Here is an 11,572-nt window from a genome sequence, read left to right on the forward strand (position 1 = left end):
TTGGAGAGGTAAGCAGACCATCACGTCTGCTACTGAAACATGACGCTTGGGGAGGACAAGTTGTTGCATTCAAAACCATGAAACAATGCAACAAAAAACAAACCCATGTTGTGCTTGTTTCCCTGCCCCTACGCACACAAGCAGTAATGTCTGTCCACAGATATTCCTGTAAAAGAAGATTGGGTAATATCTGAGGAAAACAAAACTTCCAGGTCGTTAAAGAACCTGGCTTCTGTTAACACTGACATCAGTAAGGTCAATGTTGACTTCATGGAAATACTTAGCACTGTTGCACATGTTTAGTCCAGGTCACCATTACTGTTATTCTTAGAAATGGGATGCAGTTCTCGTCAGGAGAAGTATTTTTACATGGAAAAGATGCGCAATGTCCCTTATTTAAATGTCAGAGCATTTGCATCTATCTTATTTGGTAACACAAAGACAATTTTAGACAGGCCTACAGACAATTTATTCTGTTCCCTCCAATGCTGTGTATCACTTTCCACAGGAGACAAATACAGGGAATTAAATATAATTTTTTGCACCTTCATGCTTGAACCAGAGATTGTCAACACTGGTCTCGTTTTTCTTGATGGTTGTGTTTTTAGTAAAAAACAAAAAATAAAGGACAAAGGAACTAGGATGCTAGATTTCAAAAAGATGGATTTCATCCAGCTCAAGGAGCTAATAGGCATGGTGGCATGGGAGGATAAACAAGAATAAAGACACCCAGGAGAGCTAGGAGCTTCTAAGGGGCACAGTATTGGAAACCCAACAAGAAACTGTCCCGATATGGTGGAAGCACAAGAAGAATAGCAGGAGACCAATGTGGCTGCACAAGGAGCTTCCAAAATGCCTCAAATGCAAAAGGAAAGTGCAAAGATAATGGAGGAATGGGTAGGTCATGAAGGACACCTACAAGGAAATAGCAAGAACCTGCAGGGACAAAATCAGGATGGCAAAGATGAGAATGAGCTGCACTTGGCAACGGAGGTTAAGGACAACAAAAAAAGTTTCAGTAAGTATGCTGGCCAGAAACAAAGGACCAAAGAAGCTATGGGTCCTCTGTTAACAAGGCACAGGAACTCCCAATTGAAGATGCAAAAGTGGAGCTACTCAACAGCTACTTTGCCTCAGTCTTTACAAAAAAATTAAGCTGCCAGACACCTAACAGGGATTATCTGGGTAAGGAAAGGGGCAAGCTAAGGAAGGAGATAACAAGAGAGACTGTCAGAGAGCTTTTGTTGGGTCTGAATGAATTTAAGTCAGTAGTGTCAGATGAGTTTCGTCCCAGGGTCCTGAAGGAACCGGCAGAGGAGATCTTGGAGCCCTTGGCAATGATCTGCATGAAGTTGTGGGAGACAGGCCAGGTACCAGAAGACTAAAAAGGGCCATTGTAGTGCCCCTCTTTAAAAAAAAATGAGGAGGACGACCCAGGCAACTACAGACCTGGGTATTTAATGACGCCCATCCTAAGGGGCCCAAAAATGTCTGTTTTCAAAGGATTTTATGGGGAAGCTGTGCCTTGGTTGGATTAACTTAAATATCCTGGGCTAAGTTCTAGACCTATCTGTTCTAAGTCACAGTCAGCTGGGGAAGCAGAGACTGCTCTGGTCCTGGGCCCTGTCCAACCCAGAGGGTCAATGCTCTGAAGGCACCCTGCATATTTAGACAGTAAGTGATATTTCAGGCAGGGGATATTGTTGGTGGAATGGGGAAGGTTTTTATGTGGGCTGGTGTCACCTTGCCCTGGCCCTCTGCACCACTGTAGTGTCCTCTTCAGCTAGGTTTTAAATGTGCCCCTTGGCATGAAGGACCCTGCTTTCTCTGGGTGACGTGCCCAGACCCGTCTTGATATAGGGCCAGTTAGAGACTGTCTCCAGTGCTTGTGATGAGTGTGCAGGCTATACCGGGGGAGAGGGAAGCTAGAGTTTTGGCAGCTGGCTAAAGGAGAGGTTGGGGATTTGGGGGCATGAGAAGTCAGCTTAGGCTTTTGGCTTCTAGATGTTGAGGCTGGTAGCTCTGGGGCAGGGTGCCCCTTTACTTTCCCCTTCCCCTTGTGAGCAGGGGTGGAGATAAGTTGTTTTTTCAGGTGACCAAAGTTCCTAGTTCTTCATCCCACCTGTCTGGTTCTTCTACCGTATCTTCCACTCATAGTACCTGTTGCACCATGAAGTCAACTTCTGGATGAAGGACTGACTTAGTTGTATCCACTCTGTGCATGCAACTGGTCAGACTCAAGGTTTTGGTATCTTAGATATCTTTGATCTGACCCACAACTGTCTGTCTTGAAAATAGGAACTACTGAAATGGAAAGGGGGGCGGTGGAAATCTTGACCCTTTAATTCCTGTTTTGAATAGGCAGAATTAAGACCAGGATGGGTGACACAGAAACCCAGATTCTGGCTGCTCCTGAGTACCCGTGGAAGGTTAGCTCTGGAGTCTGGCTTTGTGATTTGAACCTGTCTTTAGTTTATTGAATACCAAATGGGGCAGGGCACCCTCCACCACTCCGCGACGTGGCCTCCACTGCCCGGATCTTGGTTCTTAGAATTTTGCTTCCTATCTGGTACAGGGAAGATCTTGAGCTATTGGTGTTTCAGCCCTGGGTACAGCATGCATGAGCTGGCTCGTCAGGGAGTCCGGACAATTATCCTCACTAGCGGGACTCTCTCCCCACTCTCCTCCTTCACAATGGAAATGCAGATGTAAGTACCTTTCTCTTGGGTGCACACTATCTTGATACCAATCTCATCATTTGTTGTAAGTGTTTGGGGTTGATAGCTGCAGCATGGCTTTTGGAATGAGTGTGAGGCGGACATTTCTGCTTTTTCCTCAGACCTTTCCCTGTTTGTCTGGAGAATCCTCATGTCATCGATAAACACCAGATCTGGGTGGGCATCATTCCAAAGGGACCAGATGGAGCTGTGCTCTCCTCTTCCTATGACAAAAGGTAATAAATTATGCCATTTAAAATGTTGTTTTGAAGTCTTGGGTCTCTGCACATGGATTTGATTTGAAGGCTGAACGCTTGCAGAACGGTTAGCATTCTCTATAGTTTGTTACTGAGACAAACTGGTTTGCATATTAAAAACCAGGGGTTACAGTCGAAGTAGAAATCTTAAAATCTAGGACTGGAAAGAACCTTCAGACATCATCTCATCCACCACCTGCTCTTTTGTAATATGTAGCCAAAACATTCTTTGCAAATTAAGGTGATTAAGTCTTGCTCTACCCACAGTGGCTACAAAGAACACACAATCATTGTCATCTTTATAACAATCTTTCAGTGACTGGAAAATTTTGTCATATTCCCCCTAAGTCTTTTCTTTCCTCGGAAAATTAATCCACTTCTTTTAAAGCTCATGTTTTTCAAATCTTTCATTACTCTTTTCAGTTGTCTGCATCCTCAGAGTGGCCCAAACTGGTCAGCTGGGGGGTTTTGAGAGCATTCCAACAGATATTTCAAAGGAACGTTGCACTTCATTGGCAGCTGGGTTTGTGCATGGGTTATTGACAGAAAGCAGAACTTTTCCGCTCTGGGGGAAAGGAAATGGAATCAGTGAAGACTGGAAAATAGGATTCTCCCCTTTTTTGTTTCTGCTTTGTAATATTATGTCCAACATCAGACTTATTCATATAATGTGAAAATAAAAAATTCACATTTTACCAAATCTGGTGGGTTATGGGTTTGTCAGCTCTTGAAAAGTCATTCACCCAACCTAGTGGTGTAACTGGGCTGGTGCCACTGAAACTCACACTAGGTTTTTCAGATATTGAGGAAGTGCCTTTGCTGTACACATGGATTTTCTGATTTTTTTTAATTCTCTTCCCCAAATCACCCAAAGGAGGTACAGTCTGATGCATTTGTTCATCCATTTTGAGTTCAGTGTTGTAGAGAAACAATTCCCCAGGCAGAGGCTACTTAAATTTGAGTTTAGCTTGGAGTAGACCTGACTTACCCCCTTTTCAATAATATTCCAAACCCCCACACAGACTACCCCGTGCAGTCTGCCCTTCCCACAAGAAGAGAGAAGGACCATGCTGTCTTTTGAGATTTTGCTGTTTCCATCAGTTTAACGTGGAAGGCATTCAGATACTGCAGGGGTGGTAAGCAGTGTAAAACACTGGGTGTATAGATGGTAACGTTTGTGTCTGTGTTGGAGGGTACCAATATAAGTTGTTGCATAACAGTGGCATCCTATGATGCTGTAGGAATACAGGTGTGGCAGAACCTCAGCAACTTCAGCCCTGCTTCATTCAGGCTCAGGGTTAGAGTGAGGACCTTGTTGCACCTTACACTGTTTAGCACTAGTCGCACCTTCAGCTTGAGCAGCACATCTGTGTGGAGTGGCTCCACCTTAATGGAGCAGGAGCTGGGTTGTGCAGATCAAGAGAAAACCCTGCCCTGGTGTGGCAGAACTTTGTGCCACGTAACAAGTGCTTTAAGCCACTTTACGGTGTTAATGTGTGGAGAATCCAGGGATTAAGAGCTCCAGGAGCTGCGCAAAATTACCATGTAGCAAGGCCCTGATTTAGCTCATTCCTACTACTACAGTCATGCACAGGTAGCAGCTGCAGCGTAGCAGTTGATGCATGCTCTGAATCAGTAGCTCCCCTTCCCCTTTCAAAATTGCTAATGCATCTGTTTGTCCCTGCCCTTAGATAAAGCACTGCAAATCCAAGAAGTTTGGAGACCACTCTTTAAGTTCGTTCTGATGTCAGATCCCATAGTGCATGTCTCTTTTTGTTGTGCCTTGCATGAGGGGAGGAAAACATGCAGTACTTGCCATCGTCGATCTGGCACCAGCATTTGTAGCCTGTGTAAACATCAAGTTACTTTTTTTCTGCTTCATGCTTTTTTCTGGGGAAGCAAAACATGCAAAACTCTCTGGGACAAAAGAGAATGAGATATGAGGAAATGGATATAGGGAGAGAATAGTTGGATTCTCCATAGGAAGTAGCACCATCAAAAGAATACCGGACCGTGCCCGCAGAGCTGCGCTGAGTCAAAGAGTGTTAGTCACATTGTCTAATTCAGCTGGCACTGGAAATACAGATACTAAATCAACTCCTCCTGTCGCATGGCACTGCCACACCTAGTTAATAACTCTTATCACAGTCTTGGCAGCTTCTTCACACTGCTGTTTGGGAGGATTTTGTTCATGATTTCATTTTTAATCATGAACCTCATTATCTGTAGGTACTCATACTTTCGTGACTGAAGGCTGACGCATTGTGACCTAGATTTTCTTCAGGGCTAAAACCTAGTTCCAGTTGTTGCTTTTCTAGTTGATCATGACAATGTGTAGGGGGCCCTAATTATTGATAGCTGTTTGGAGGGCAGTGGTCCATGGTGGTAAGTGTTGTACTAAAGCTAAGAGTTGTCAGAGCATCTTCCTCTGTTTCTGTAAAGATGGGACCAGGAATGTTAGTGAGGACACGTGCATAGGTTTTGTGGAGGGATAAATGACATGGAAAATGAGGAGTGGAAGGGACCTTAGGAAGTCATGTAGTCCACCCCCCTGCTCAAAACAGGACCAGCCCCAGGTACATCATCCCAGCCAAGGCTTTGTCTAGCTGGGTCATAAAAACCTCCAAGGATGGAGAGTCCACTGCTGCTCTGGGTAACCTATTCCAGTGCTTCACCACCCTCCTAGTGAGAGTTTTTCCTAATATACTTTAACGTACCTTGTTGCAACCTGAGCCCATTGCTCCTTGTTCTGTCATCTGCCTCCACTGAGAATGGTCTAGCTCCATCCTCTTTGCAAAGATCCTTAAGGTACTTGAAGGCTGTTATCAAATCCCCTCTCGGTCTTCTTCTCCAAACTAAATCAGCCCAGTTCCTTCGGCCTCTCTGCAGGAGACATGTCCTAGCCCCCAAACCATTTTCATTGCCCTCTGCTGGTCTCCGACTTGTCCACATCCTTTCTGTAGTGGGGGGCTCAAAACTGGACGCAGGACTCCCTATGTGGCTTCCCCAGTGCCGAATAGGAGGGAAGAATCACTTCCCTCCATCTGCTGGCAATGCTCCTACCAATGCAGCCCAGGATGCTGTTAGTCTTCTAGGCAACAAGAGCACACTGCTGGCTCATTCACGTTCTTGTCCCCTGTCACCCCCAGGTCCTTTTCTGCAGAGTTGCTGTCATCCATTGGTGGCCAGCCTGAACCGGTGCATGGGATTGTTCTGTCCTGAGCACAGGACTTTGCACTTCTCTTTACTGAACCTCATGAGATTTCTTTTGGTCCAATCCTCCATACTGCACTAGTACTGACTAAGGGGTTAGAGATGTTAACGAGAGGAGCCCCTCCTGTCTTCCCTCCCACTTAGTATTGTAAAAACAGCTCCAGGTTCCTTGAGGTAGGAAAGTACATGAAGAAAATGTGGACATCATGATGTCTAGAGGTAACGCTTGAAAATGCTGTGTTCTGGGGTGAGGACTGAAGACACAGGAAGGGAAAGTATGTGAGATTAGGAGTGCCTTACTCCAGGCAAAGAGTTTCAAAATGAGAACTAGTTAATATAAAAGAAACTGCAGTGGTGATATTGTTGTTTTAATCTCTTTGAAGGTTTTCTGAGGAATATTTATCTTCTCTGGGGAAAACTATAGGTAAGTGCGGTATACTCGGATCCTAGAAACAAGCCATGGTGCTTGTAAATAGGTGGGGAATGGGGGGCGGAAAATGACTTCTTATGGACAGGCATAAGCAGTTATGGTATCCAAAGGGGAGAACTTTGTATGTGAGCTGTTTCTAAAGCCTTCTTCCATCCTGAAATAACTAGTCTGTTATTTTAAGAGAGCATGTGATATTGAATTATGTGCACACTATATATCATTCTTTTGATATGCTGAGCACGTCTTTCACAGCATACCTACTCAGCACAGACTGAGAGAGAAAGTCATGATGTTCTGTGACTTATGTTAGACTTTAGAAGGTACCAGAGCGCTAAAACTAAACATAAGTTAGGTGTCCCTCCTTATAGGGAACAATATCATACAAACCTTAATCCTAGCCACCTCCTTCATGGGGGTATAATGCACGCTATACTCCAGCAGTGCATGGATGTCTAACACATGTTTACTAATGTTGCCGAGCCCAGAGTTAATTAAGCATTTTTGTCATGATTCATTTGAGGCATGGGGTGTCTGTGAGTATGTAGTTTCAGATCTGTTGTAGCATAAGGGACATTTGTAGAGCAGTAAAGTCTTATTAGTGAAAATGGTAACTGTGAAGTGTAAAGGTTAGCATATGCTAAAGAATGACAACAACTAGATACTACCTCACTTTTTTAAGGGTTGGGTATTCCCATGAGCAAATTTAAATGTTCTGTAATCTAGTGTTTCATTTGGAGAATCAGAGTGAGAAGAGGCATCAAATGCTAGTGAAGACAGATAAATACAGAGAGAGGTTAAGATCAGAAGGCACGCACAAATCAGATAAGTGTATGCACAAGTAGCTAGTTAGATGCATTTGCATTGAATAATTCCCTGTCAAATGCATCTAGTTACCAATTGCAAATGTAAGCACCCCTTTTTATGCACAGTTGCTTGTCCACTGACCTAGAAATCTAGCTCTGAAAACAAACTGCCAGAATATAACAACAGTTAGATAACAGAACATGATAGTCAGAATATAACAGACGGAGATGCAAGTTAGAAAAGAAGAGATTTTCAGAGATAGTAATGGAAAGTAAATTAAGCCTTACTTTATAAAGTTATATATAGCACCAAAATGGCTAGTGAAGTTTTGCGTAGCAATTATAAAAGCATCTGATCAGGTCCATCCTGCTGTTGTTATCAATTTTTATAAGATGGTTGGGGGAAAAATATATATGAAGAAAGTTTAAGAGAAATAAAATTGTGTTGCTTGGCTAAGGGGTTATTGAAAGGGGGGGGGGGGTTAAATCTATAGAATCTAGAAAACAAGCCATAGAAGAATGGGGAAGAGATGACATGAAGTATTTTCTTTCCCTTATTTCTGGCATACACATGTAATAAGTGCTGTGTTGTGTCAGGATTGTGCAGCAGAAAAATAACTCAGTGGCTGTATTTGTTCCTGGATTGCAAGTCTACCAGGTTCAAGGCTAGAGAAAAAAACTGATTTTCCCAGATGCCCATGCTTTCCCTCTATGTCAAGAAACTGAAGAGGAGACAGAGGGCAGACCATGACATCCCTTAAAAACAGGCTACTGTATTTACTTGAATAGAAGATGACCCTAATTATAAGATGACTCCCCCTAGTAATTAGATTCCATATATGGAAAATTTATAAATTTGTTATAATTTTCCAGGCATAGAGAATCTAGTCACTGGAGATTTGCCTTGAATTTGTGCCCTTCCCACTGCTACAGCGGGGAAAATAAATCTGAGGGGTCAGATAGCCCTTTGCCCTCTGCTTCCCCCCCAGATTTTCCCTTGACAGCCTCTTCTCCTTCGGTTTTTTTCCCTCTGGTCTTACCTTGCTCTCCCTGAGCACATGGAAAGGAAAAGGAAATTTGAAAACAGTAAGCTTGAAATTAAATATGACTATAGTAATTTGCATGTAGCAGCCATACACATGATTCATCCAGAATTGATGCATGGTAACTTTTTTGAAACTGCTGCAAGTTTTAGCATAGGTATTCTTCTATGAACACACTTTTGAGCAGCACTTTGGCAGCTACTTGTATGTAGTACAAAATGTGCAATGTTAGTCCAAAACCAAAAGACTGATGATTTACCACATAGTTTGTTGGTCTGGGCTCCACCAGAGTCAACAGCATTTCAAGCTATAGTGACCCTACGGTTCAGCAGTGCTCAGTATGTGTGTGTACTCCAGATATCCCCTCCTCCCTCCAAAGGATCCATGTGCTAATTAGCCCCGACACATGATTGGAAGTGGGTGTTCTGGTCATGAGTCCTGGGATGCTCCAAAAATGTGTACTGGGCAACCTGGACTGGTGTCACCTCATATGCCCCAGGCTGAGAGGGGGCGACAGAGGGATTCTGGGTGAACTGTATGCAATGTCGTGGCTCACAATGACTTGAAAGAGTTGGTGGTGAGGGGAGACTGCACTTAATGAGCACTACCACGTGTCTTAGTCAGAGGGGTACCCTAGCCTATTCTTGTGATAGGTTCCCATCGGCATGTTTGCCCAGTGTGGGCCATGTCTTTTATAGTCCTGCTCAGTGCTGACTGCATTTAATCAACTTCATAGTTGGTTTTGCATTGTTTGAGCACATGTTGCTTTTGGCAGTAGTTTAATGATAGTGAGATTTGTATTGTATTCAAGTAAATATGGGTATTCCCTACCCACTATCTGGAAAGAAAAGCACTGTGAATGGTGGGATGCGTTTCTCTTTCTTGTTGCAGGTAATCTTGTCCGAGTTATACCAGATGGGCTCCTGGTTTTCTTCCCTTCATATCCTGTCATGGATAAAAGCCTGGTACATTGGAGAGTATGTTAGTTGTTTTCTTTTTGTGCCTGAAATCTTAGTTACAGATTTTGAACCAGATTATCACACTGGGGTGTTTTCATGAGGATACTCGAGACTTCATTCTAGCTCTGACTTGCCTGCATATCTGTTTGAAATACTTCAGGATTGTTTATTATTTACTGTCTACATTTCGGTATAGGTTTTATGCAACCTTGTACAGAACATGAGACATATTGCAAAAACCCCCCTCAGATTCCACCCAGAACTGGACAGTGAGGAACCTGGGGAACAGGAAGAGCAAGGGCTGCGAGATGTTTGGTTTCTTAGGCAAAGAGCTTTCTGCACATTGTTGTTACAGCCCGGCTTGTGGAAGCATCTGATTCAGACATCTGTAATGTTGCTATTTGGGCTGAAGTTTTTCATGCCAGACATCTGCCTCAGGCAGCATTTCTTTTTTTGTGAAAACTTTCAACTTAAGCAAGCCAGTTGTTTCTGAGAGTAAGGGGAGAGGAAATTACATTTTTTTTGCCTGTATTAAAAACAAAACAACTTTGTTTTTGTTTTGTTTTTTAAAAAAAGGTCCTAGCAAATGTATCTTTAAAAGAATCGGAAGCTCCAGGATTGCTTTCAGGGGCTTGGAGTTTGGCAAGGGTGGGTGTCCTTCTGTCAGGAATACCCCTTTTGCCAGGCCCATGGAAAGTTTGAAAACTTTCAGTAGAGACTTAGTTTTTAGCAGCTAAGTTTCCCACAGATACTCTGCATGCTGGTTTTAATTAAACCTTGGGGTGAGCAGCATGTTCCCAGCAATATCAGTTCTGGTTTACTGTAGGTCATGCTGGACAGTGGGAGTTGAGTCATGAGAAGGTACTCCCAATGATCCTTTTGTGCTCAGAGAACATACAGAAGGAAGATGCTTTCATTCTTATGCAGAGAAGATAAAACTTGTATCTAGGGTGGGGAAGGGAGGAGAATTGGGACTGGAGCTCATGGTATAGGAGGGGAAAACTTGGGAACTGGGGAGAAAAATTGGGGTTGGGCTAGGAACCAGAAGGTAGGGGCTAGGATTGATCAGATGAGGAGCCAGCTCCTGGGCAAGGACAGGGACCGGCTGAACAAAGAAATTGGGGCAGGAAACTGTGAGGACAGGATACATTTGGGATGACCATACAAGGGAGATTAAGATTAGGAGCCTGTGGGGAATTCAGAGGTGAGACTAGGACTTGCTAAACAAGACTGGGACTGAATGAGAAGCTTGGTCATGAATGACCACACGTTTGGGACTGAATGAGAAGCTTGGTCATAAAGATTTGGACTGGATGTCTGAGTAGATTGAGACTGGGACAAGGAGCCAGAGAGAGGAGAAGGAGAACAGGACTCAAACTAATTGAAGGGGTGGGATGCATGGGTCAAGCTTCTTGTATATGAACTGCATGTCCCAGCAGAAGTTGCATTAGGATGCTCCTCTAGGTAATGTTGTAATGTGCTGTGCTGGTGGGGAGCTGGAAACCGATTTGTAGCGCAGATTGTGGGGAGGGGGGGACACCCGGGAAGCCTCTCTGATGGTAGAGAGGGACAGTTCTGCAAACTGAGCCAGAGAGGTGGGCCTCGCATCAAGACGTGGCAGATGGCCAGCTGCGTGGAGAGCCACTGTCGCAAGGGTCTAGACTGGGGCTGGTGCCAAGAGAGCAATAGGTGTGCATAACATGCAGCTGCTACTCTCCCCACCTCCCCCATACCCATGTCTCATTTACCTGTTTAACAGGAACATGACTTTGCCAGAAGAATTGAAGAGGTAAAACCGATGTTTGTGGAACCGAGGAACAAAGGCACCTTCACGGAGGTCAGTTTGTATCCGTCATAGTGGGTCTGCTGCAGTGATTTCAGACCAGCTTGCTTCTTTGGAAGTTCTCCCTGTCACCTTTCTGCTGCTCGTTACCCTGTTTCCTTTGTTCTGTTGAATCTCATCAGGTTTTGACACCTAGACAATAGGGTTAGGGAGGGGAGGAAATGTTAGTCCGTCTCTTGAATGTCTTCCAGGCCGTTTCCCTCCAACTGTTCATTTTGCAGACATTTGACTTGATTGTGAAATACGTACACGCACACACACAAGTGTGTGTGTGTGTGTGTGTGTGTGTGTGTGTGTGTGTGTGTGT

General features: G+C 44.1%; 2 protein-coding genes across 5 annotated transcripts in view; one reads left to right on the forward strand and one right to left on the reverse strand.

The window, feature by feature from the left end:
* The window catches only part of STMN3 (stathmin 3), a 105,272-nt gene extending 94,026 nt beyond the window's left edge, over positions 1–11,246 (reverse strand). For both annotated transcript variants that reach the window (XM_019510047.1, XM_019510046.1), the window contains exon 1: positions 11,171–11,246. In XM_019510047.1, coding sequence (XP_019365592.1) covers positions 11,171–11,187 — 17 coding nt within the window. In that variant the 5' untranslated portion in view covers positions 11,188–11,246. The remainder of the gene's footprint in view (positions 1–11,170) is intronic.
* RTEL1 (regulator of telomere elongation helicase 1) overlaps positions 1–11,572 on the forward strand; it is an 89,109-nt gene that overhangs the window by 40,154 nt on the left and 37,383 nt on the right. For all 3 annotated transcript variants that reach the window (XM_019510043.1, XM_019510041.1, XM_019510042.1), the window contains 5 exons: positions 2,576–2,708; positions 2,840–2,953; positions 6,571–6,611; positions 9,355–9,440; positions 11,182–11,259. In XM_019510043.1, the coding sequence (XP_019365588.1) occupies positions 2,576–2,708; positions 2,840–2,953; positions 6,571–6,611; positions 9,355–9,440; positions 11,182–11,259 (452 nt within the window). The remainder of the gene's footprint in view (positions 1–2,575; positions 2,709–2,839; positions 2,954–6,570; positions 6,612–9,354; positions 9,441–11,181; positions 11,260–11,572) is intronic.

Source organism: Gavialis gangeticus, unplaced genomic scaffold (genome assembly GCF_001723915.1).
Source record: "Gavialis gangeticus isolate Ggan-Ray unplaced genomic scaffold, GavGan_comp1, whole genome shotgun sequence".
NCBI classification, from domain to species: Eukaryota; Metazoa; Chordata; order Crocodylia; family Gavialidae; genus Gavialis; species Gavialis gangeticus.